Source organism: Labrus mixtus, chromosome 2 (assembly GCF_963584025.1).
Source record: "Labrus mixtus chromosome 2, fLabMix1.1, whole genome shotgun sequence".
NCBI lineage: Eukaryota > Metazoa > Chordata > Actinopteri > Labriformes > Labridae > Labrus > Labrus mixtus.
In genome coordinates this window covers 30,991,747-31,019,624 of record NC_083613.1, presented here as the reverse complement: position 1 = coordinate 31,019,624, position 27,878 = coordinate 30,991,747, and the positions used below count along the sequence as shown (strand labels likewise).

Here is a 27,878-nt window from a genome sequence, read left to right as displayed (position 1 = left end):
CATCAATAATGCATATCATATCTACACATTTTTACATCTATGGCTCTCATTTATTCCTTTATTTATACATCCATCCATCCATACATACATTTATCTTTTCCTCATCCATCCATCCATCCATCCATCCATAAAACCATCCATCATCCATCCTCCATCCATCCATCCATCAATGCATCCATCCATCCATCCATCTATACATCCATCCATCCATCCATCCATCTATACGTCCATTTACCCATCCATCCATCCATCCACCATCCATCATCCATCATCCATCCATCCATCATCCATCCATCCATCCATCATCCATCATCCATCCATCCATCATCCATCCATCCATCCATCAATGCATCCATCATCCATCCATCCATCTATACGTCCATTTACCCATCCATCCATCCATCCATCCACCATCCATCATCCATCATCCATCATCCATCCATCCATCCATCAATGCATCCATCATCCATCCATCCATCCATCAATGCATCCATCCATCCATCATCCATCCATCCATCCATCTATACATCCATTTACCCATCCATCCATCCATCCATCCATCCATACATACATCCATCCATCCATCCATCATCCATCATCCATTCATCCATCCATCCATACATCCATCCATCCATCCATCCATCCATCCATCCATCCATCATCCATACATCCATCCATCCATTATCCATCCATCCATCCATCCATCCATCCGTCCATCCATCATCCATTCATCCATCCATCATCCATCATCCATCATCCATCATCCATCATCCATCCATCCATCCATCATCCATTCATCCATCCATCCATCATCCATACATCCATCCATCCATCCATCCATACATCCATCCATACATCCATCCATCATCCATTCGTCCATCCATCCATCCATCCATCCATCCATCCATCCATCACCCACCCATACCTCCATACATCCATCCATCATCCATCCATCCATCCATCATCCATCCATGCACAGATCTTTATTAAAAACAGATCCAGAGATCCATGCAGCCTCTCCACACACTCAGCTGCATCACTCTGGTATTGACCTACAGTAACAGATAGGCTCAGAGGAAATGAGCTTGTGACTTAAAGGTCACAGTTTAAAATCGGAGCAGTACAGTAGCTGTGAAAATCCCGGGCTGTTTAAATCCCTCAACAACTGCCGTCATGGGCTGTGACCTCTGGGCACTTAACCTTTAAGTGTTCCAGTGGAGCAGCTCAGTGGCCAATAGTGCGAGACTGTGTGGCTGACTGTTGCCGTGCAGCTCCCAGGTGTGACTGCGTTAATGTGTGAACCGAGTTCTGGCTTAACTTCCTCTCAGCTGTATTCCCCCCCCCCCCCCCCCCCCCCCCCCCCCCCTCCTCTCAGCCGCTCACTCAGACATGAACTTGTTTCTTTCAAAGTCAATGAGCCTCCTTAAATGAGGCTTATGACTTCATAGTTTATAAATGTGAGCCATATTTTTGTTGTTGTTACAGCTCGAAATGTCATTCTTAATTTGTTTTGCTGCATCAGTGACAGCGAGGATAAATCCAGTTGATCTTGGATTGGCTTTGTTTATTGCTGGTGGTCTGCGGCCTGGTGGCTGAGTATTCTGTTGACTGTGCTAAAGATACCAGTCTGTCCCATGTGAGCTCTTTTTTTCCCCTTCCCAGGATGGAGACAGGGGCAGCAGGGGAGTAAACACACACACACACACACACACACACACACACACACACACACACACACACACACACACACACACACACACACACACACACCTACTCGCACAGCCAATCAAACACAAACACACACAGAACCCAGACTCACACATACACTACTCTCAAGGACAAATACACCTGAGTGCAGTGGCACAATCCCCCCCCCCCCCCCCCCCCCGCCGCATCCACTCACACACTCCACAACAGGGAATAGCCCACAGAGATGCTCTTTGTCAACAACTTGGAAGTAAGCAGCTATTTAGGGATCGCTGTATTCCTGGAAGAATAAGTCATCTTATTTTGTGTGACAAAAAAAAAAACAAGCCATGGCGGTTACCATCACACTCCCTCTCTCTCTCTCTCTCTCTCGCTCTCTCTCTTCCCTACTGCATCGTCGTCTTCTCCTTGTTGTGCCGTCGTGCTCATGAACCAGTGCTAATTGTGTGAACCAGGGTACAGTATTGTGAATGTGGATTTCTGAGGGGCTTGTCACGATGATGAGCAGATGCATCCGCAGATGTTTTCCCTCCGTGTGTCCCTATCGCATACTGTTGAGATTTGTTGATCCATTTAGTGCGCTTCAGCATAAGCTTCCAACAACATTCCTGCCCGTGTCAAGAGCGGCTGCTCGTTTAATACATTTAGGAGTGCGGAAAATTCTAAACACAACAAATGTCAAATGTAATTATACTGTACTTCCACCCTGTTGCATTATGCAACCCGTTGTTAAGAGGACGTCTTACTTGGTCAAATGTTGCACTTTAACAGTCCGTGTTCATACTGTGAAAGCATATCTGTTGTCATGCCAACTCTTATAGGAGGGCTGCTGGGTTCATGTCTTACATTTTCTGTCAAAAAAATACAAATGTATAAATCAATCTGGTTTGATGATTGAATAAAAAGTTCTAGACCACTTGTACTGAGGGGGGGGGGGGGCGGCTGGGGCCAGTTGTTCTGTCAGAGGGGGGCATTTAACCTCGGTACAAAAATAGACAAAGGTGATGTTGATTTAAAGAAATGTCTGTTATGGTTGTTGGTTTGCAGGGGGGGTGACCATTCCATTAATTTATCTGCGGTCGAGCCATTTTGCTCCACCTTTCACTTTTGCATCAACGCAGTATCATCGGAATTAATCTAATGATTTCTCAACATGCTCTTGGTTTTGGAGGGGGGGATCACGACCAGTGTTACTGGCCCTTGTTGGCCCCTGCCCCAAAACCGCCAATGATCAGAGGATTGCTCTCTCTGTATGCATTTTAATTTGTTGTAAGAACGATGCCGCCTGCTTCCACATGTGACCCTCACACTCAACTCGTGTTTTTGCAACTTGTCTCGATGCAGAGTTTCTATTTTGAAAGGGAATTGATGTTCAAGACTTCCAGCTACAATCTGAATTTGATATCTGAGCGGCAGAGGATGAATGTTTGATCAAATATATTTTACAACTGGCTCATATTAAGCATTGATGAATCGAGGGGTGCGCATAGTTTTTCACACCCTACTTTCTTTTTTCTTTTTTTTTTAAAGAAAGCGTGTCCCTCTTCTGTGACATTTTAGAATATGAAAACTCATTGTGAGGGATGCATACGGGATGTCAAACAGACACATACACATACTGAAAAGCCTGTTCAGGTGTTATGTACTGTGTATGAAGTGTGGCATATTGCATGTTTGTGAGGAAAACGATACACGTTCAAAAAAATCTATCACACAGTCGAGATGCACAGCAACATTCAATGTCCACACCCCTCGGCTCCTTTTGAATTACTGTATTTTCAAAGCATCTGCCCGCTCGCGTTTGTTGATTGGAATACATCAACACACCGGGGATATGAAACTGCAATGAGATCCAGACCTCTAGCCTGCGTGATTTGAATACAAAATGATTAGATTATTGATTTTGGTTATTTGGGTCTCCCGCCCCGAGATGATATTGTGGCAGCGCAATCACCGCAGCTGACATTTAGCACTGTGTTTACCTTTGCTGTCTGCATTGATTGCTTCAAAAATCACCACCCATACATCCCGCCCGAGCTCATTGTATCACCAGTTTTTTGTTGCTATTTCAGAAAAAAAAAAAAAAAAGTGATGGATGTAGCTTATCAAAAATGCAACAGTTGCGGTCCACGCCGGTGCTGAAAATAAACCACATTGCCTCGCAATCATGGAACAATGATTCTCACAGGCTTGCATTTCAAACACCATTGAATATCATTATAAAGGTAGGAGATGCGTTGCATATGGAGGTGGTGGAATAGATCTTTAAAATATGATATTTATAGCTTTCTGATGAGGGTTGGAATTTAAATCCTGGTGATTTAAAAGCTGAAGACTAACGCTCAGCCTCAGCCCTGCAGGGAACAGTAATAAGTCTTGATTTTGAATGTATTAATGTTCCAGGTAGGTACGTGCGTTCTTGCTCTGAGTAACCACCGCCGCACCTCTTAAATCCCAGTAAACTTTGAAGCAAATCTCCTCTTCACTCCCGATTTTTCTTTTTTTCCGGTAGTTGTTCCCAGAGTGAAGCGAAAAAATGTAATATCTAACAAAATGCGTTTGCTGACAAATGCTCCCATATCAGTGTGGACATCTGTCAGGAGACATTTCACACACATCATTGCTCTGAGCGGCACAGCCGGTAAAAAAAGTGACTCCAAACGGATCGCAGCTTAATGTTACTCCACTTTATCTGTGTCGGAATTTTTTTTTTTCCAACTGTGCATTTGTGCCAAAAAAAAAAAAACACGCCCAAGTCGAGGTGAGAGTCTGTAAATGAATATGCGCTCATCTTAAGGTTTAGATCTCTTCTTTTTGCATATCCAACGCCACGTCCTCAGCAGTTAGACAATCCAGCGTTAAGTGCCTCCTTTTATATTTATATACCAGTGTTGGCGCTTATGCATTATTAAATGATGAACAGGGCCCAGTAAGCGCCCCAGAAAGGGCCCTTTTTGAATAAATATTTCATCCCTCTGATATACACAGTTCATATCATCTGCTCGGTAATGCAAGAGGGAAAGGTTCAGTCTTTGTGTCTTGTGCAGAAATCACTTTTTCTCCCCCCCCCACCCGACTGAATCGTCCACATATGGACAAGTTTTGAGCTTTAATTGTTGACTTGGGAACAAATGTTTGAAAGTTTGCATATTTGTATATTTTGAGGGTCTCTGTACAGTTGGAAAGGGAACAAATAACATACAGAATATGTTAGAAACTCATTATCTAGGCCCCTGAGAATCTATAGAGGTCTTTTATGTGTAAAATGGAGAGCAATGCAGTGAGCGTAGAGGACCAGGAGACGGTGAACATTTTCTTCACAGATCGACAGCACGGGTTAAAGACGGGACAGAGGAGGCTGCGTGAGCAGGGGAGAAAAGACAGGAAAAAGATGAGGCAGCAAAGAGGAGGAAGAGTTAGCAGCAGAGAAGTAAACAAGACTAAATGGAGGATAAAAATAGGGGGAAGCAGAAGCTCAAACACAAGAGTAGGCTACATGTGAATTTTAGAGTGTGTTCTCCTGCTTTAACCGAGCGCCCGCTCTTTCATGAGAGTTTAAATCTAGGCCACGAGTGTCAGATCCTGCCGGTTTGTCTGTCTCCTCCTTTGATGCAGCATCATTCACTTGCTGAGGTGGCTGTTCTCTTTACTGTACAGGACAACTTTATCTCTCTCTCTCTCTCTCTCTCTCTCTCTCTCCATGTCTCTTCTTCTCTCTCACAAACACAAATCACGCACACACAGACTTTGCCTCCCTCCGCCTCTGGCTTTAAGGCACGCTGGTGACGGATCCATTGTGACAGTACTGGGTTCAGAGCACAGTGACGGAGAGGAAGAGAGGGAGATGGTGATGGGGTGTGTGTGTGTGGGGGGAGAGAGAGAGAGAGAGAGAGTGGGTTTGGTATGAAGGGGGAAGAAGGATGAATCAAAGGGAGGAAAACAACAGCGGCGGCAGTGGAATCAACATCGCTGCATCTCATGGTTGACATAATTGATTGTATCAGAGGCAGTTTTGTAAACCATTAACTCGCCCCCTTATGGGTTAGCCGGCTGCTCTGCCACACAGGATGGAGAGACCGTGTGTGTGTGTGTGTGTGTGTGTCGCTGTGTTTGTGTGTGTACTCTGGTTTTTCATGTGGCTCAGTTGTTGATTCATTTTTTTGTTCCCTTTGCTTTGTCATTAGCCGAGGATTCTTGAATTAATCATCCTGCTCCTGGATGACACATACATGATCAGTAAAGAGTAGCAGTCTGAAGAAGAGCATATTGGCTCGATACCTCACTTATCAATAAGTCCTTTAAACTGGAGTTCCTTGGTGTGTGGATGTTGTTTGCTTCTCTTTACCGATTTGGATGCAGCACCCACTTTTGCTACGTAATTTGCTACGATTAAACTCTCTATGTTGGTATATTCTACAATTCATTTAGCATGGGCAGCTTCTTTATGGTATTCAGTAGTTCATTAAAAGAAAGACAGCAGTGACTACAGACACATTCTGGTGGACGAGGTTAGGGGGGCACAAGTCAGAGTGGGGACAAGGGGTTTGCTTTTTGGAAGAAATAATCAATAAATCATCGCATAATCCTGAAATGCCATTTTTTGAGCTCTCATTTATCAATCAGATCAAGTCCTTAAATGCACAATAGGTAGAATTTAAACTGAATAAAAAATTGACTAAACTCATGTTCTATATATTTGTTTTTGTTGAGTACTTATATGGCCTCAAATATTTCCAACAGTTATCAAAGCCAGAGAAATCAGTCATTTTTTAGTTGTGACAGGACTTGTTTCGTCGTGGCAACATGACATGTTTATCGTTGCCGTGGAAACACCGGATGTTACGCCAAAGGAACTGCCGCTGAAAGCTGTCGTGCCATGCCTCAACGTCATCTTTTGTTATTATTATTCTTTTTTTTAATGAGAGCCCCCTGGTGGCAGGATCTACATGCTGTGCCTTTAATGCAATTTAAGTGGTTACCAGTGGATAGCCTTAGGACCCACCACCAACTCCTTCATTAGAAATCCCTGACGCACTTTTTTCAACCAACCAGATTTATCTAATGAAACATCGTGCAGTTCTGACCTCAGACGGTTCAATACATGTGACAGAACAAAGAAACCGAAGAAAACAAACGTTTGCTAAAAGCGCTTTTTGACACTTCCAGACAGACATTTGTGACCCACTTCAAACTGCTCCGTGACCCACTACGGGGTCTCGACCCACCGGTTGAGAACCACTGCGCTAAACTACCTTGAATAAGGAAAGGCTGCTACATCTCGCTGACACAGGAGTATTTATTTACAACTCTTGTGATTTGATGTTTACAACTTTTCTAAGAAGGTTGATGCTCTGAGAAACACTGAAGCAGCTCACACTGCTCCCTGTGGCTCCAACGACTGTGTCCGTTTACCTGCTGCAGTGAGACAATCCCATACAACCGCTCTGGATCAAACCAACAACAGGAGGGGGAAAGGTAGAAGAATGTGTTTGACTAAGAAAGTACAACATATTACTTAAAAAAAGGTAGTATTCTAATCAAATTAAGTTGTAAGATAAAATACTGTTACAATGGGCATGATGCCTCTGATTACAGATAAACTTACTTTGAGAAAAAAGAGGTCTGGTGTGTATTATTCATGAAAGTGTCGAACAACAAAAAGATCAGATAAAAAGAGTTAAAATGAGACACTGTCAGTGACTCACAAATGGATTCAGCAAACCCCGAGAGACGAGAACTGCAGGGGTACTAAAAAAAAATCAGATGATTTAAAAATATGTAAAAATTAAAAACACAAATGAACGGTGTTGACATTGGCACACTTCCTGTTTCAATATTGAATGACAAATGAATTAGCAGTATTTGGAGAAAGAAGTGGAAAAACTAACCAAAAATGAAGGCAACAGAACACCACGTGTATCTGGAGGAATATGTTTTAATTTGATTTCAAACCCTCTCTGGACTTAGTGCTTTTTCTGCAGCCAACATTAGCATGAAGCTAGCTCACCTCATGTAGTGTTTTTCAGATGTACTGTAAGATTGTGTATAATTCAAACGCCTGTGTTGGAGCACTCTATTTCATTTTTTTGGGGGCGATTTTATTCCTTTTTTCGTTGATGGGACAGAAGAGAGCGACAGGAAATATGGAGGAGAGAGTGGGGGAGGACATGCAGCAAATGTCGGAGGTCAGACTCCAACCCTGGAGAGCTGGGGCGATTGAAGCCTCAGCACATGGGGCGCATGATCTAAAATATCCCATCCAGTATTATCAAGATTCAACTCACGTGCATCAACCTTTATGAAAATGATCTCAGCCACATTACAAAGCAAATGCAATGCTTTGAGGAAGAAATGAAAAAGTTCTCTGATTTGACAAAAATCGTCTGGAAACGGTCATCGGTATGTGGAGCCAGAAAGAGACGCTCCCGATGACGATACAGTTTGAAGATGAAAATAAACCCTGAAAATATTCCTCTAAAGTGTTAAGTGTAAAAGGATCATTCTAGCTGTAATGGACCTCCTCATCATCGTCTGCACGCATTAAAGCCAACGCCAAAAGAGCCGGCTCTGATTGTGCATGGTGCTGCGTTTACAAAAAAAGGAAGCAGTCCATGCAAGCTCAAGAGGACGACCTCATCATTCAAATATATTTAGCCCTGATAGCAGTGTTATTGGCTGAACATTTTTCCATTTTTTCAAAGTTGATATATCATTTAGAAAGGTTTGAAAGCCACAGGGCTACTTTACTTCCTGTTACTTTTTTTCTGTCATGATGTCACATTCAGGTAGTTTATTTTGATTGAAGTATAGTAAGTACATAACTGTTTTGTGACATGACTAATCATCACAACAGATTTTAAAATGATAGAGTCTGCCAGGGCCAAATTAACTGGAGTGCATGCTTTTCCCCCCCTCTTTCTTATTTAGAGAAATCTACTAGATGTTAGGAGAAATATCTGGTGTCTGTTTTTAATTAATTGTAGGTTTAGTATGATTTCACTTTTTCCTGTTGTATTTGATAGCTGACCTTTTTTTTTTTTAAAGCTGTATTGAATTTAGTTTTAGAAAACCTCTTGGGAGAAACATAACTGCTTTCTGTTATTAATTTGCTTTAAGACTCTCCCCCAAATCACTCTGATCCCTTCTGGCACTCCCCTCTCTCTCCTGCTGCTTCCCTCCCATCATCTCTGTCTGCGACTTCCCTTTTCATCCCACCTTTCTGCTACTTTCATCCTTAGCCTTTCTTTTCCTTCCTAGCCTTCTCCTCCTCGTCTCCTCGTCTCCTCCTCCTCTCCTCCTCTCCTCTGTTCTCCCCTGCACATCTCCGCCTTCCCCCAGCCTCTCTCATGAGGGAAGCAGGGCGCGTAGAGTTGATTAGACTGGAGCATTAGAAAGTTCAGAGCAGAACAGAGCGCCGTGTCTAGCCGCCAGGCGGTGAGGAATCAAAACAGCAGTGCCTTACAGACGAGGTCGTCGGCGGTAGATTTTTCAGGGTGTTTTTTTTGGTGCATCGGATTTCTGGGAGCGTCCTCAGAGCAGCCAGAGGCAGCCATGCGGAAACAGCAGTGGTCCGGTCAAAGCCGGAGTCTCCCCAGACGCAATTCTCTGACGGGCATAGAATGTCTAACATGGGGGGGGGGGGGGGGGGGGAGAGAGAGGATGAGAGAGGATGAGGTGTGCAGCCCACAGCTTTCAGCTAGCTTAGTGTGGAAAAGATTTTAAAGGGAGAGATCTCTTAAAAAAAGAAAAAAAAAAGAGTTTTCTTTTGATCAAAATGCAGAGGAGGTTAGATCAGTCATATCTGGTCTTGTACCACCAATTATTTCCAATCAAAACATGAGGATTAAATAAATGCTTTCATAAGACCTTGAAAAAGAGCACAATTCACAATTAAAAGTCTAGCAAAAAAAGGGTTGAGGACGAGGGGGGGGGAGGGGGGGATTCAAGCAACACACTACATTGGACACATCAGTCCAAAAACCCGCTGCTGTTCATTTCTCTCTCCGGTGACTTTGAATTCAGACCCACTTTGACCGAAAACATGTCACAGTGATGTAGGGGTGACCTATACCTTTAAGGCTCGACTCCCAGCACTCTGCAGTTCTTTGCCGTGAAGCTGCACAAAGGATTTATAACCAGCGCTGTATGAAATAAATTGCCGACCGGGCCACTTGTCTTCGGGGCACGATGACAATGGTGCACATTCCTACAGTGAAACCACCCCTCACCCCTAACCTCCCCCCCCCCCCCCCCACCCCCCACAATCGGCACACACATCTGTGCACCCGCCTCTTTGTGCGTGTGTGTGTGTGTATACTGTCCATGTATGAAAAAAAAAAAAAAACAATAGCCAGTGGGAGCATAGCCATACTGCATCTGGCTGCACCAGCAGAACAGATAGTTTAAGTCGGAGCGATACAAGCTGACACGACTGTTTGTCTGCTCGAGTTAAGACTTGACGTGCACAAACATGTGACATCGACTCGTTATTAATTGTGATTTTAATCTGCTTTGAGAGGGATTGTATGTGACCCCCCCCTCACCCCCCTCCGCCTCACCCTCACCCTCCGTTCCTAAAATATTCAGATACATGCAACAGTGCAGATACATGTTGTCACTGACATGTCATGACATTTATCGTGTTGTGGTTGGCAGTATGTTTTCTCTCTCTCTGAGCCTCTGGTCACACTGTTGGGCTACTCCCTGCTAATCAGTGTCTTCTACTACATCAGAAAATGTGGGGACCTTTATCACAATCACTCCGTGTGAGTTTGCATGTTCAGAGTGTGTTTTTTTTGTGTGCGTATAAATGTGTGTAGCTGCATACATATGTGTGTGCATGTGTCTTAAGTCTGTCATTATCGGCCACAGGGCCAGACTCCCACCAGGTCCTATCCTGATTAGTCATCTCTTCAGCGCCACACCGCCAAATTAGCTCCCTGAGTGTTAGTGTGTGTGTGTGTTTGTGTGTTTGTGTGTGTTTGTGTGTTTGTGTGTGTGTGTGTGTGTGTGTGTGTGTGTGTGTGTTTGTGTCCTCGGTCACTCTAATCAACATTCTCCCAGCCTGTCTACCTGCGCTGATGATAATTTGCTACACTACCCATAACCACTCACACTCTGTCACCCACACAGCCTCTTTCCAACCCTCTCCATCACACACACAAGCACACGCACACACACAGAAACGGTCCGTGGTGGTTAAACCTACCCTAGCAAGCCAACTGGAGGTAATTTACCGTAGCTTGGCGGACACATGCCATTTTAGTGAACACGGCGCATGGCCCCCTGAGCTTTGTTCCGCTCAGTCTTCTCTCCAGCAGAGCAAAGAATGAACAACTGAAGAGACTAAAAGAGAGAGAGGGGAAGAAAAAGATCAGGTGAAGAAAAAACTAAACGATGAAAAATGGCGAGAGGGCGTACGCTGCAGAGCTTCTTCCTGTGCAATTACAGCCTCCCGCACAAAGGAAAGGTTTGAATAAATAAATAGTGATAGAACGTGGACGATAAAGGCTTCGGTGGGTTTTTTTTTTTTTTTTTTTTTCATTTTGAAACAAACACATCAATGTCACTCTTGTCAAGTAATCAAAATGAGCAGGTTTCACTAATGATGGGCATGTTTCCTTTCAAACTGTCACAACTGAAGAATAGCATCTTCCACTTTAATTAGAGAGAGCATGGACACAGTTGCTAATGGACTACAAAAGACTCGGAGTTGTATTATATATATATATTTTTTTTTCTTTTGACGTGATGTTTTTGTGACACGCAAAACACACATGCTCAGCATTCACATGGTACAAGAAGCGCACACACACTCAGGTCGGACGACGCAGCATGGACACATTTGAGACTCTGTGCCTGGAGGCTGAGGGACTAGGGCATCTGGTCTCCTAGTGATAAGCATGTGTGTGTGTGTGCGTGTGTGTGTGTGAGGACTGTGAGGGCGTGCACATGTTTATGTGTGTATGCGGGGTGTGACGTGTGTTGACAAGGTAGCCCAATCCGGTCAGCACTCATTAGTGAAGGAGAGTATCCCCGGATGAGGAGCCGTGACAGGCAGGACTCTCGTTAAGGGACTACACACACACACACACACACACACGCACATTTACACACACACATGGGGTCAGGCCGCCTGCCTTGGTGCACAGTATCAGCCGTACATCAATTAGTCCATGGATGCATGCAGGATAGTGTGTGAGTGTAGTGGCCCCGGCAGCAGCTCTTTTTAATGCCCAACCCTGCAGGAAATGAAGATTCAGGGCAGGAAAATTTAGGACATAAACCGAGTCACTAATGCATGCACAAGTATCGGGGAGCAGACTGTCCTAGTGGTACACTAAATAATAGGTTGAGGAATAACTCATCATAATAAGGTCACACTGATATAGTCTAATTTATCAATCCCCTCGCCTTTTTCCCCCCCCCCCTTCCACGGATAATGTGAATTTTATATACTATAAACTTTGTTGCCACGGTATCCTGAAAGGAGCATGGAGAGCGGCAACTATAAAATACAACAATTTAGATCTAAATGCGGACAGTTAGCGTTCCCCATAAAGGGGCCGTAAACTCTGGAGCACATTAAGCAGCTGAAGTAAAATGCATCACAATATCAAAATCAGTCACAATAAAAGGTTAAGTGCTGGCTTGAAGCAAACGGGAGCTGTGCTAATTTTTGAGCTTGTTGTACTTTAAATTGCTCATTTGTATCGACGAAGGAAATTTGTGTTTCGGTTCTGTTGTGCTGTTTGTGTTTTATAGAGTTGCAGAAGCTCTGAACTCTCTGTGCAGCACGTCGGTTTGATGTATTTAACTGTGCTGTAGACTAGCATACAAGGAGTATGAATATAAATAAAGGCTACTTCAACCTTGAGTGTTGATTAAAGGAAGGAGGTGGACATGGAGAAGAAGGGACTGGTCAATAACTGGAAAATTAAAGGCTAAAGGGTTAGCTCACCTGCAGGCCTCCTCAGGCCTTATTGGCACTGGATGGCGTTTGCAGTGAGCGATGAGCCCATGGGTCGGTTTTAGGATTTTAACAGAAAGTAACAACTGGTGCCTTTAATGTTCAGCACTCGTACCTACTAGTACCGGTCAAGCGTATGTTCAATATGTCAGTTGTCGAGTCCTGCAGCATTTCTTCTGCAATTCAGCGTCTTCACATGTGCTCAGGAGTTCACCCTTCACCTGAGTCCTGTTACGTGGTTGGAAGGAGACGCAGCTCAAACCTCAGAAATGGTGCATTTAAGATTACCAGATAACACAATGATGTTTTAACACGGCTTCAACCACTTTATTTATTTCCCCCGTGAAAGCCAATCCACATTTCCCTTGGTTTTGTTTTTGTAAAGTAATTTACAAAAACAAAACCAAGGGAAAGAAAAAGCAAGAAGAGAAATCTTAACGTTCCTCACCATTCCAGATATTTGTAACTGCTAAATTGCTTTATCCCTATCAAATAAAAAACTAAATATGTCTGCCCAAAGATGCCTTTGCAGGTATAAGTAAGTGGGTCGGAGATAGATTGAAAACAGCCGGTACGGGGAAAGGACTTGGATCCAGGGACCGCTATTTGTTTGGGTCTGATCCTGCTTATTAGTCGATGTTTTGCTCACTTTCAGGCAGATGCTGCTTATCTGCCAGGGAGCGTCTCCAGCGAGACATAACCAGCAGCCCAGGACAGGAAGTATTGAGTTCATTTAGACTCTATGACTCGATTATTCCTTCATTTTAAACAGTGAGCGTATGACATTGGCCAAAAACCTTTTTTGTGTTTGAACAACTGATGAATAAGGGGCGTGAACCCATCACATATGTTCTGATGATTAGCACCATTACTGCTCGTTTATTCATAATATATTAAGCAGTTAAGCTAATGAAAGGAAACAGGTTAGAGAGACAGGGCGATGCTTGGGGCGATCACCATTGTTGAGTCTGTAGATGGAACATATTTTAACATTGTTATGGGAGCATATGGGAGAATGCAGCCCCTGCTGAATTATAAACAGGCGCGAGTGATTTTGACTTTAGATAATTTGTGGACTGCTCCGGGCTGTCACGCAGCCATTGTCTGCGCAGGCAGCCATGAGCACGGTGGAAATGAGAGGGTTAATTAACTGATGGGTGCGATGGTGGCGCAGCATACGGGGTGATGGAAAAGCTTTTGAATTATGGAAGAGTGGAATGCTGTGGCTGGTGGCGTCCAGCCATATGTCAGCGTATGCCTCCTGAGTCTCGCTGGGGACAGCTGGTCAGATTGCTCATGTTCAACCGAGTTAGGGACCAATCAATCAAAATGGGGCAGCTTGTTGAGTTGTTTAAGCAGGAAGGGGAGGGGGAGGGGGGGGGGGGGGGGGGGGGGGAGTGAGGGGGGGGGGGGGGGGGGGAGGAGAGAAGAAAAGCACGGGAGTCTATTGTGATTCTATCACTTTGGTGCCATTATAGATCTGTCAGGAAGTGTTAGCAGATGTGGAATCACTTCTCCACCCAAACAGTTATACACCTGATATTAAAGCTCCTGTGAGGAGGTTTTAGTTGGTCTTGAAACTGAAACTGAATTAATACCGATAAGAACCGGCATTCTTCCTCTGGCCATTACAGTCGTCGATTCAGAAATACTCCAGGAGAAAAGAAGTCTTTTGGGGTAGTGTGATTTCGGGATCAGTGCTTGAAAATGATGGACCTCAGAGGGCTATTGTTTCATGAAATCGCTCGTCATAAAAACCTGAAGATTTTCAGATTTTCAGATGACAGCATTGCTCTCTTCAGACACCCCTCCTCAGCACCCCCCCCCCCCCCCCCCCCCCCCCCCCCCCCTCCCATCCTGTTTCTCTAGCAGGGTTCTGTTAGGCGTGAGACAGCTTCAGACGAGTGCTTTTAAACGTCTGAAAACAAGATTATCTAGTCAATTTCAAGTATCTCAAAGCTCATTCTGCTGTTATGTCTTTGTCTTCTCAAGCCACAGAAAGTGTTTTCTTGGGTTTGGAAAGTCTGTTGGTTCTTCAGTTGCAGCGACACTCTGTTCTAATGGAAACTGTTTCCCTGAGTGGGCGAGGCCGTCTATTCTTCCCCATCTGGTGGCAGGGCTAATGGTTGGAGAGAATAAACAAGCTGAAGGAAGCGCTCCAACTCCATATTAACCGAGTGACAAGATTAACAAATCCAGAGGGAGTTTAATTTATCTAACTTATTTGTTTTTTTTTTTGCTATATTTCTAACCAGAATGTCACTTATAATGCCTTTAACTCCTTAAACGCTGCAGTGGGGTACGTGTCAGACAACATAACTAAACTACATGCTGCTGAAACAGATTGGTTGACATCTTTCAATGCCAAGATCATTTGTGTTACGATACGATACGATACACTTTACTGTCCAATTGGGGAAATTTGTCTTGGACTCAAAGCGCTGCCAAACATTCAGCTGCTTCCTCTAGAATCAATAAATAAAATCAATAGAAAAACAGATCCAACATTTACAGAAAAGCACGTACCAATACAGAACAACCCAACAAATATTGCACAAGATCTGCATAGACACAAGATAACAAAGGTAAGAAAATATAAAAACATGTAGGGACACCATGACGCCGTTGCCCATCCTTCACAGCCTTATGAAACATTACTCAGAATTTAGATTGACTTGGGTACAAAAGAGTTTTTTTCTTGGTTCAGTTTACATTGGGGGACTCTGTATCGTCTGCTAGATGTTTAGGTCGTCCGTCCCTTCTGCATATGTCCTCCAAATGACGTCACCAGGGCGATATATTAGTGTCAGTCGTGAGGGTAATTTAGCTTCAATTCTGTACAGCCAAAGGAGATGGAGACTTGCTGTCCATATTCATACACAGTCAATGGTTTAAATACAACTGTTCTTCCCCATTTTCAAAACTAACCATTTAAAGGAATCTAATCTTAACTAATCAAATCTTAAGGCTACCCAATAAAACAAATAACTGAACTTAATTTGTGTCTTTTTTTTTATCCCACAATGCAAGTAAAATTAAACCGTCTCAGCTCAAATCAATTTGTCTGTTTTTCATACAATATAATTGTCAATTTCATGGATCCGTTTAGACAACCTTAAAAAAACAAAAAAGATCAGAGTCAGTTTAACCCTGGATGACTCCACAGCTCTCCTCATATCGTTGGTCTCTGGGTCTGTTTTCCCAGACATTCAGATTCTGCAGCGTGCACATGCCTCTGGGTGTCTGTCTGTCCTGTCTGCAGCAGGAGGCTTTTTGTCATTGCAAATGCTCACACCATGCATTATGCATATGAAGTGTGTCTCCGGCGGTTATAGAAAACCCTGCGTCATTCTGACAGATTCTAAAATTAAAACCCAAATCTTGTGTTCTTAGATAAGGAGTCGTAAGTTGGCCGAAAACATCCGAGGGGGAGTGACGTTGCCAAAGCGGCTACTCGCCTTCACAGCGTGGCGTGATGGAGCTCGCTGGCTATTGTCTCAGTCTCTGCTGGGCCAAAATGATATGGTCACTCTGATCAATAGTCTCTGTTACACATGATGTATTTTCCCAGGGCTCCGGCTGTCTGCTTTACTCCATCTGTCCCCGGCTGTCGCAAATTTCTGCAGTCCCTTCCTGCCACAGTCACACAAACACACACACACATACACACACACACACACACACACACACACACACTCTCTCTCTCTCTCTCTCTCTCTCTCTCTCTCTCTTCATGCCTGTTTATTTGAAGCTGCATGAGTTCCCATGAGAAAAGTGAACATTTAGGCACAAAACAAGGCTGCTGATACCTTTGAACTTCTCCCAGGAATTTTTATTTTATTTTTTTACATCAACTAGGATGATTGCATAATGACTTCATGACCCCTCAGAAAAACACACACACACACACACACACACACACACACACACACACACACAAACACACAGCATATTTTCTAAAGAGAATAATGATCATTTTAAAAAAGAAGTATTTTCTCGCAGTGTCGGCGAGTTTTTGAACCGGTCAGCCGAAGCGGATCAGAAAAAAAGCAGAGGGCAGAAATGATGCTTATCAGTGTGTCGCTGCTATGACTAATCTCAGAGACCATCCACTTATTAATTGTTTATCGCTGATGGACCATGAAATGAACAATTAGACGGGAACATCAATACATTTCACACTTTGATGCTGATGTTGTGGAATACCTCGTGAAGTGGATCCTAACACAGACAGCAGCGCCATTATGCAAACCACACAAGTACCGTTTTATCTTGTTTTCCTGTGGTTGTTGTGGTTTTTTTTTCATGGTTTTCCTTCACATACTTGTTTGTTCACGGATTAATCAACATATGAGCTGTTGTTTTGTGAAAAATGCATTTGAACAATTTTCTTTTTTTTTTTTTTTGATATTGATACAAATATGGACAATTTGAATTGATGAGACAAAATAATATATTGCGATACTCTTTCTAACCAGCAGAGGATTCTGTCTTATTTTTCCTTCTGATGTTTGACATCAGTAGAAGAAGAAGGAGAGAGGGATACAGACACGGAGATACAGGTGCAGATTTTGCGATAGTGAAAGCACGTCTTGTTTTAAAGCACAGGGTGAAGAAACATGTGATAAGAAAAGGCAATAACGTGTTTCTAAGGAATGCCAGATAGCCTAGCGGTTATGTCGCACGCCTCATGCACAGAGGCTACAGTCCTCGTCACAGTGGCCGTGGGTTCAAATCCATTCTCGGACCTTTGTTGTCCCCCACCTTCTCCTCCTTACATCTCTCTTCAGCTGTCTAATCTAATGAAGGCAAAAAGGCCCAAATTATAACTTTGGGAAAGAAAAAAAATGGTTTGCAAAAATTGAAAGAGACTGATATGACGGGAATAGCATCGACGGCATGACGCCGCTATGCTAATTTGCAGCACCTGTTACATCTCTACCTTTAAAAACCCCATTTGAAAATAGATGATAAGTCGTTTACATACTGCAGGAACTTTTCTCCTTTTTTTCAGTGATTCTGCACGACAGGAACTGTGAACTATTTTAGTTCCTAGAACCCCGTTTAGAGGAACCTTTTTAGCTCCTCCTTCAGAGTGGGTACCATGGCGGTGTGAATGCAGACTGAATATGTAGTCACCATGGTGTGTAGTTCTTAGGGACCTCCCGATAGTGGATAGTTCCTCTTCAAAAAGTCCTCAGAACTGTTTGGTCTGAAAACACCTAACGATGGATGCAGGAAAGGATTTCTTGTTTTTATCCTGAACAAATGCCCTCAAGTGTTAGAAGGTACAAAATGTGCAGGGTTTGCCGACTAAATGTTTGTAAAGGTGTGATTCAGGGATCACTTGATACCATACATATGAGTCATAATCTTCTATATATATCAGACTGGGCCTTCTATTACTCATGTTTTCTATTAAACAAACCTTTGAGTTGTCATTTAGCGTCTTAATCACTCCATGCTCTCTATATTTCTCCGCATCATTTAGTAGAATTATTGATTCCTGTCTGGTCCTCTGTGACAGAAGTCGACAGGAAGCTGCATTGACCTACGTAAAGAGCTGTTTGTTAAAGCGTCAATCATCCATAAGTACGGTAAACAGAGAAACCGGATGTCAGGAGAGTCTTCTTCTTAGAGTCTTCTTTGAGCGGTTCATCCCTGTTAACTCATTTTCGGACCTTTTATGCTGCTTGTGGAAAATGCTGCTGTTGAATCTCTGCTGCAAGCGCCTGGTAAACTGTTAAATAATCCGCGCCAGTCATTTCTTGAAAGTGTGAAATATCACAGTTTGATAGCAGGTACAATAATGAGACATCAAGCATTTGCTGAGGATAGACTTTTTTTTTTTTAGCAGCTGAGAGATTAAGAAGGATAAATACCGTCCGTCTGGTTGTACAAAAAGAGTGTTTGGTGTTCACCAGGGCGGCTGTGCCTCAGTGGTGGAGTCGGTCATCTCTCAGACGGAAGGTCGGGGGTTCGATCCCCAGCTCCTGCAGCTACATGTCCGATGTGTCCTTGGGCAAGACACTTAACCCCAAGTTGCTCCCGCTTCTTTGTCGGCGGCGTATAAAATGTGTGGATTAGTAAGAACTGATGGTCACTTTACATATCAGCCTCTACCATCAGTGTGTGAACGTGTAGGTGTGACCTGCGGTGTCAAAGTGCTTTGAGGAGTCAGAAGACTAGAAAAGCGATATACAAGCTCCGGTCCATTTGGCATTTACACTCAATGTTAGAGGTGGGAAAAAAAGTTGATTTATTGTAAAAATCGAGATTCTTCTCTTCTAAGATTTACAATAGATAATAGATTTTTTTTTTAAATCGCAAAAAAAAAATTGTTGGTTTTGACTAATGTGTGACTCCCTGCTAAGTGCTAATGCTAGCTGTTTAACTCAGTAAAATGCCAAATAGAGCAGCAAGAAATTCAACCAGTCTCACAGATGACTGGAGTAGTAGTAATTCAAAAATATACTTTTTTATCATGAATCCAGAATCGTTTTGAATCGAGATTCGATTCTGAATCGAATTGTGACCCAAAGAATCAAAATCGAATCGAATGGTGAGACACCCAAAGATTCTCGGCCCTACTCAATGTACCCGATACAGACATCAGAATCAGATTCAGAATCAGAATCAGAATCGGGTTTTATTGCCAAGTACATTTACCCATACAAGGAATTTGACTTGGTGTGTTGGTGCTAAACAATTAACAAGGAAATAAAGCAGAACTAGCAACGACTTAAATAAAACAGTATAAGAAGATATTACAATATATAAAATAGAATTAAAAAATGTAAAATATAAAATATACTAACCCTGTGTTTGTGTTTGTTTGCAGGTCTGTATGGTGTCAGGAGCACTGAGCTGTGACAAAAACAGCTCACCACAAGAGCGTCTGAGCTCAGCAGGGAGAACCTCCATATCTACATCCAGGTCAACCTCAGACGTCATGTGGATCAGATGCCTGCTCTTCGTCTCCACCCTGTTTGCTCCCATAGCATTAGGTAAGTGTTGAGACGACCGCTGTGCAGCTTTAAGACGAACACCGTGCAGAAATAATCACACACATACATCTGGTGTTTTTAAAAAAAAAATTATGCTTTATCACACAAGATAAATGTTCCAGGTAAATTCAATCAAGCACCGAAACATATGGAAATGCATTTTAACAATCAAACTCCAAAGTTGGATGACATGATCTAAATGACACAGATGTGGAGACATCATGGTTTAAAGTCAGGTATTAAATGACTACATATTGAGATATAACTGTCCGTAATGTGGGTCAATAAATCGATACAGTGATCGAGTCATTATCATCAATGTAAAGCAAAAAACACACAGATCCATATCATCACGTTTATGATTCTTTGATTTTAAAATTCTCAAAAACATTTGTGTCACTCTTGACCTCCACGTGCTGCGAGTCGATCAAAGCAGCTAAGAAAAAGCCCAATGACGCCAGTCGGTTGTGTGTGTCATGGGCGGCGTTGTCATGACAACCGCCATCGAAAGACACGGGGCTTTACAAATCTAAAATGATGGATTTCTGTTGAGGTAATGTAAGTACTCAACAACAAAAATATATATAACATAGGTTAAGTCATTTTTTAAATTAATTTAGATATTTTTGTGTAATTAAATTCTACATAATCACACCTTCAATCCCGATAAATAACAGATCACACTGGAGCCGCACAGGGTTCACCCCAATTTGACTAGAAGGTAAACCTCATGGTTTAAAAAAAATCACACATTCAAATGTTAAACTGAATGATGGATAAATTCCATTTAGCTGCTTCAGTTTGAGAGCTTCAGTACTGTACATGTTTGCTCACTTTGACATACAACAGAGCACATATCTTTCTTTTTTTTTTAATATGAAACATTCCTTTCTTTAAAAAATGACAGGCATGGGTCCACTTGGAAAGAAATGTTAAAACACTGTGATATACTTTATTTCACTCTTGTGACTGTACATACATCCTCTGCAGTGCATTTTTATTGCATATAACATCACACTTTTTTCACTCTCCTGTGTTCCCTCGAACACACACATATCCCCTGCGCACACACACACACACACACGCATGCACACACACACACACACACACACACACACACACACACACACACGCTGCAGATGCATCCCCAGCATGTTGTCTCTATGTTTCCTCCTCTCCCCTGTGACGGTGGGCTTTGAAGACTCCTACAGGGAGCTCTGGCCCACTTGGACTTAATCCTATTAATGGCTGCTTTCAATCACACTGTTGTGAAGAAAAAACTGCCACACATGTGCAAACACAAAGAACACACACACACACACACACACACACACACACACACACACACACACACAGAGTCAAGCATGTTCTTCTTCATGGGGCTAACATGTGCTCAGATGAAATACGGTACAACAACACAGATGAAACAGAGGTAGTGCTCTCACAGGCAGCAACCGAGACGCGCTAAAAACCAAAAGGGGCTTTGCTCCAACGCAGAGCGATGATTTTCAGTCAAAGGTATTTGCATCAATGTCAAAGGAATAAGTCGACATATGCAAATCATGCTGTTTATACTTAGCCAGGATTAGCTGAAACAAAGACAGTTTAGCTTGAGGACACACACCAGCGAGCACTCCATCTTTCCCCTCCGAGCCGTGCCTTGTCATTATTTCGAGGTTATGTGAAGACAAATAAAAGGGAATAGGAAAATAGGAAAGCATGAACACTCTTCTTCTGCAGTTGAGAGTACATACTGTGTCGGGCAGAAACAGGGTTTAACTTCATAAGGTGTCCTTGTTGATCGTGCTGGTGTTAGAAAATGCTACAACTGCACAAAAGTTAGCATCACTCCTCTCAAAGAGCCTCTTTGGTAAATATATGGACAGTCTACTGTACACAGTGTTAAAGGTGAAGCTGTTTGTTCTCTGCAAACAAATATCAGAAAGAGACGACAAACGAAACAAAATATTTGCCCCCCTTCTCAGAACTTTCCGTCCCTGTCCTTGGAAAAAAAACATCCACTGTTGGGATATATTTCTACTAAAACAAACAAACTTTTAATAGCAGGCTCAGTATCCTTTCTTTTTAAAGGCAGCAGTCTAGTTTTAAGCAAATGTTATCGCAACAGGAATAAACACTGTGTTCATGTGAGACCATTTTAAACTGTGGAATGATACTTTTCAAAATAAGTGCAATGCTCAACCGACGCCTGGACGCCAAACCTCCACCATCGGACTGTGTCGCCCCCACAACCACCGCCGTCCTCAATAATGCACGGCCTGCTCCGACCTCCGTGTGGACAACAGGAACACGAGGACTACAAAGGAGAAATCCTTCCTGCATATCATCCCATAGGCTCTTTTGTTTTTAAAGCTTTATTTTGGGCTTTTTGTGCCTTTAATGGAGAGATAGGACAGAGTGGATAGAGTCAGAAATCAGGGAGAGAGAGAGAGAGTGGGGAATGACATGCAGGAAAGGAGCTACAGGTTGGATTTGAACCTGGGCCGCCCGCTTGGAGGACCAAAGCCCCCATACATGGGGCGCGCGCACTAACCACTGTGCCACCAGCGCCCCATTGAGATAACATTTAATATGAATTGGCGCGATATAAATAATGATTGATTGATTGAACGCTCAGGCCTTCATTCTTTTTTCTGTGTGCACATTTTTATTTTTAAAGATTTTTTTGGGCATTTTACACCTTTAATCGAGAGATAGGACAGTGAATAGAGTCAGAAATCAGGGAGGGGGGGGGGGGGGGGGTTTCGAGCTTGGGCCACCCGCTTGGAGGTCCTTACATGGGGTGGCTCACTTGTGAGTTTTAAATTGTTTTTTTTTGTCAATGACAGATATATTTCCCAAAGCTCCTGAATAGAAAAATCCATTATTGACTTTGAAGTCAGAAACCTTTTTCAGGCACGTTTTTGTGTCTCTCAGTTGCCCAAGGGACGAATGAAAGAGGGGTCCCATGGGACGAGGGTCCCCAACCACAACTTCACCCTAATAAAAGAAAAGCCCAGAATGCACTGCGCCGATAGTTTTCCTGATCATTTATCAAGCTTTAGCTCCTGTACCGCCAACACGGCATATATTGTTTGGAAAAAGCGATATCAGGCGCTGTGCACACTGGCAATCCATGTTAGTAGGATCAGTTTAGTCTTGTTTCTTTCATAAGATTTATTGACAGTCAGAAAAACAGAACTGTGTCAGCCTTTTCTCCTTTAAAACATCTTTTGCCCTTTTGAAAACTCCGCTCGTTTCTCGCTTCAACTCAGACGACCCACATTTGAGACACACCAGCAGTGGCCAAACGCTTTGGCAGTTCAAGTGAGAGATCACTTTTTAAATCTCTCGCTCCTCTTCCCATCTCACCCGCTCCTTCTTCCTTCTCCTTCTTCTTTTCCGTCCATCCACCTCTTTTGCCACTCTCTTGTTCTTGGCCCAAATGTAAAAATCAATATCCTTTTGTTTCTGCCCCCCCTGAGGCAATGAGAGTGTCTGAATAAGATTGTCTCTACTGTCCAGGGCTGCCAAGTTTCTGTCACCACTTACACAACTAATGACGGACACATTAACATGCACGTGCCCGCGCCGACAGGATTGCATGTGTGCTAAATATTAGTGTGTGCTGTATGTGCTTACTCATGTGGCTGCACATCAGGGTTCATTTTGGGAGCTATTTTAAATTAAATCTTAAGTCTTTAGACAACAAATGCTTATCAAGTTCCGTCACATTGTAGTCATTTCTACTCTTTGTAGTTTAAGTTAAAGTTTAGAGGCCGGCAACTCAAACCATCGTAGTCCAGCTTGAGTCAATAAGAAGTCATTTTTTATTTTAGTCATTACTTTTAGTCAAAGCGTCGTCCTGCTCTCCGACTGGCAGACTCACACACACACCTCTCCTCTCCCCTTCTTGTAGTTTGATGGAGAGATTAGAAGCACAGTGGGGGGGAAATATGGATTTCGAAGGTCCGATAGACCACCGCTAACATTTCGGTCCATTTCATCTCGGTAAAGAAAATCAAACTTTTCTGCTGTCAGAGTTTTTATCATCAAAGATCAGCTCTTTTTTGCGTCTCAACATTTTTATTATTTATTTATTTATTAGTCAATTTATTGAACATGTTAAGAAAATACAAGCACAAAATAAAAAGGAAAAAAAACAAACTGGATCCTCAGGATCCATAGCAACAAATAAATAACTCAAATAATAAAGTTCATGTTCAAAAGGGATAGGACGAAGTTAAAAACTTTTCTGGTCCTACCCCTTCTTATTTTTGTGCATTATTCACAGAAAAATAAAAATGTTTTCATCAATCAGTGTATGATGTTGGACTTGTTGGCCAAAATAAAATTATGTTTTTAGACACATCTCGTCTTTGTGGAGGACAAACGGCCATTGATGAACATTTATCGTCATTTATGTTGATTAGAAGCACAGTGGGGGGGGGGAATATTGATTTTGAAGGTCCGACAGACCACCGCTAACATTTCGGTCCAGTTTCATCTCGGTACAGAAAATGAAACTTTTTTTATCATCAACGATCCAGTTTTTTTTGCGTCTCAACATCTCGTCTTTGTCGAGGACAAACGGCCGTTGATGAACATTTACCGTCATTTATGTTGCTAACAAAATGAACACTGCAGCATGCGCTTCTTTGCAAAGAGTGAGAGAATAATGTGCAGAGGACGTCGCTTGGAGGCAGGTTAAACACAGTGACGTTTCATAGCAGGTGAGCAGGCAGCTGATACAGATGAATCATAGAGTAACAGACAAGACGGGGCCAGTGTATGAGAGAACGGCATTTATTGCGTCTTCTGAAGGCAGAGTGGCTTTTAATTGGAACACAGATAGACCCCTTATTTGAATTATATGTGTGTGTGTGTGTGTGTGTGTGTGTGTGTTATAATGCTCCCTTTATGCCTAACAGGGACCCTGCAAGGCCACACTGTAAGACATCTGATCCAAAGCCAGTCTAGACAGCTGCCTTACAATACTGCGTATTGATCCCCGCACGCTTCAATTAACCCTCTCCTCACATTTTACATTCATGGTCACGGAGGCGTACATGACGCAGCCATTGAAAAACTAATAAACTATAACACTCTTATTAACACAGTAACGACCCACTGCCCTAAGCACTCCCCCCTCTCTCTTTCTCTCTCTCTCTCTCTCTCTCGCTCTCTCTCACACGCGAAAACACATGACGTCCTGCAGACACTGCTGAGACACACACCCAATCTGAATGTGTGCTTAAGGTCTCATCGTAGCCTGGGGTGCTATGTGTGCGTGTGTGTGTGTGTGTGTGTGTGTTCATTAGAGGGAACATTTTCAGTAAATGTCACGTATATATCAGTCTTATCTCTAAGCTAGTGCCTGCATTTATCAGTGTAGTGCCCTCAGGTAACACCGCCCAGATAGTGGCTACACTTGCTTTGAATCTCGGCCTTTTTACGTGTAATCACTCAGAATATTTGTGTGTGTGTGTGTGTGTGTGTGTGTGTGTGTGTGTGTGTGAAGGGCAGTATTAAGTAGAGCCCAGGCAGAGTGTCATTGAGCTCATTCAGATTCTCCGCTGCATTCGTGTAACCATGACGCTCCCCCAGCCAATGAGAGAGCCGAGGGAGGGAGGGAGGACAGGGTTGCTATGGTTATCCTGACAAGGAGAGCGAGGAAGGTGGTGCTGTGCCTTTTGCTTTTTTTTTTTTTAGGGGGATGTTGTGGTTCTGTGTTTGATACTGGGTGTAATCTTCGGGTTCCATGTGTGTTTGTGTTTGTACATGCACGCGTGATGTGTGTGTGTGTGTGTGTGTGTGTGTGTGCATGTGATTTAAAAAATGATTTGGAAGGCCATGACTGGAATTATTCCTCAATAAAAAATGGAAGTGTTATAGGATCACAGTCACCGGGCATGAAGCCACCACAAACTACACTCACTATCAGATTTAATATGTTTTATTAGTTTATTCAACAGAGACAATGCATATCATATATACTGCACCAGATGTAGCTTAAAGAGAAGAGCTAATAAAAAATCTAGCAGGAGTAGCCGATGACACGCAGTATGAAGCTGTGTGGAATAAAATGTTCTTTACAATGACAGTGGTGCTAGGAGAAAACAAAAACAAGAGCAACACAAGTGAACACCTCAGCTGATAACCTATCCGTCAAGGGATGAAGACTGAAGCACCCGGGGATCGCTGCCCTCGACAACACAGAATAACAACATCCAAGCTGCGCCACAACAACCTGAAAATCCCAGGGAGCATCCAGCCCCCACACGCTCAATATCACAGACGCCCTCTGTAATCAAAAGACTTTATAGGACAAAAAGGACATATATGATGAGAGCCACATGTGTGTCATAACCTTTCATTATGTTGAAAATGGTTTGCCATACTTTGGACGGCGTGGGCTGTGACTGTACAGGCAACAATTGTTTACCAGCCGGTTGATTTTGGCAGATTTATAGAATTTATTATCAAGTAGGTAGGAAGAGAAAACTTGTTGTTTTTTTTTCCAACACATTGATTTTCTTCAGTTTCAAAAACAATAAATGACCTGGAAAGTAAATTGACCTTCCCTTGGTTGATTCTCTACCAATTTTGTTCCAATTGCTAGTGCTTCAAAAACAACACATGCAGCATGCTCTTCTTAGCGATGGTGCTCTGTTGTAAGTGTAATACATGCAGTTGTAACCCTCTCTGTCAGAAAATAATATGTAAAGAGACTAGGGATGCAACAATTCTCAATGGAATTTTAAACCGTTCAGTACGGCATCCATGGTCCAATACCCGCTTGGAAATTGTGTTATTTTAGCTGTGGCTTACAACTACATAGATAGATAGATAGATAGGTAGATACTTTATTGATCCCGAGGGAAATTCAAAGCATTCAGTAGCAGGTTACAAAGACGTACATGACATGAAACATTTGTCACAAATTAAACCGCAAAACCGACGCCCCCCCCCCCTCCCATACATATATATTAACCCGAGAATAAGATTTAAAGAATACCCCTAGATGAATCAAAACTTAAACTGTGCAATTAAAAATAGATTTATACAAGAAATGTACATAACCCGTGCAGGGATAAAAATATATGTGTGATTTAAAGCAAGAACCTATAAACTATAAAGTATGAATTCTGCATAAATTCCCAAGAATGGAATACCAAAAACACCCCGCTCCAACAGCCCGGACTTTCAGAATTAAAACCGAACCTAAAACCCTGACCAATAAAACCCCAGAGGTGTGTGTTTGACCGTGAGCTTACTGAATTTTTGATTCCCAGGAAGATACTTATTATTTAGAAGTCAAAGCCTCGTCTCTTAAAGCAACAAAGGAACACAGCGCAGCTTGTGAATACCTGTTAGGGTTGTCACAGACACATCTGACTTGTCTGCAGAAGCTGGGGATCGAACCCTCGACCTTCCGGTTGAGAGACGACCGACTCTTCCAACTGAGCCACATTAATAGACCTTCCACATGACGAGATGTATCTCTGGCTGTAGTCCTGATAAACTATTCTCACAGCATACATTAATATTTGTCACATCAGAAAAAGCACAGATGTCAGTGATAACTTTAAAATAATAACTGTTTGTTTAATGTCAGGGTTTGGTATTCAGCAGCATTGTTTACTGGATGGAACTGAACCATCCCTAACAACAACTGTGTCCTTGTTTCCACTTTCTTCTGATATGACAAGAAAATTAGTCTGAAGTATGATGACAGGTCTGCTGCTTGAAGCTAGAGACATCCCAGAAGTAGAGCTAAAAGCCTCACATCCCTGCACCCCCCTGCCTTTTCTGCTACTTCCTTCTCTTCCTCCTTTTGAAGATTGCCCTACAGTCCATACCATTACCAGACGTTGACCCCTATGGGATATCAAGACTTGATCGCTGTTGGGTCTTGCAGATGTTTCATCATCCACAAGGTTTTCATCTTATTAGAATTAATGACATGTTTCCCATCTCGGTACAATGAGAGCGGATGTATGCATCAAATTTGCAACTTCCCTGCATAATTAGGCATCGCCATCTTTTAATAATCTTGCAGTGCTAAATGCTTGTTGAAGTTACCAGGCAATTACTTTCTATCTAGAATGATGTCTGCAACGGCTCGCTGCAAAACAGTAATTACCAAGCGAGTTCACTTGCAACAGTGGACATGCCCTTATGAAAAAAGATTC

At 42.8% G+C, this 27,878-nt stretch overlaps 1 protein-coding gene across 11 annotated transcripts in view; it reads left to right on the top strand.

Annotated features, from left to right (window-relative positions):
- The first annotated feature begins 19,495 nt into the window (after window positions 1-19,495).
- Window positions 19,496-27,878, top strand: part of adgrl3.1 (adhesion G protein-coupled receptor L3.1) — a 117,609-nt gene continuing 109,226 nt past the window's right edge. For all 11 annotated transcript variants that reach the window (XM_061061374.1, XM_061061306.1, XM_061061366.1 and 8 more), the window contains exon 1: window positions 19,496-19,683. In XM_061061374.1, the coding sequence (XP_060917357.1) occupies window positions 19,524-19,683 (160 nt within the window). In that variant the 5' untranslated portion in view covers window positions 19,496-19,523. The remainder of the gene's footprint in view (window positions 19,684-27,878) is intronic.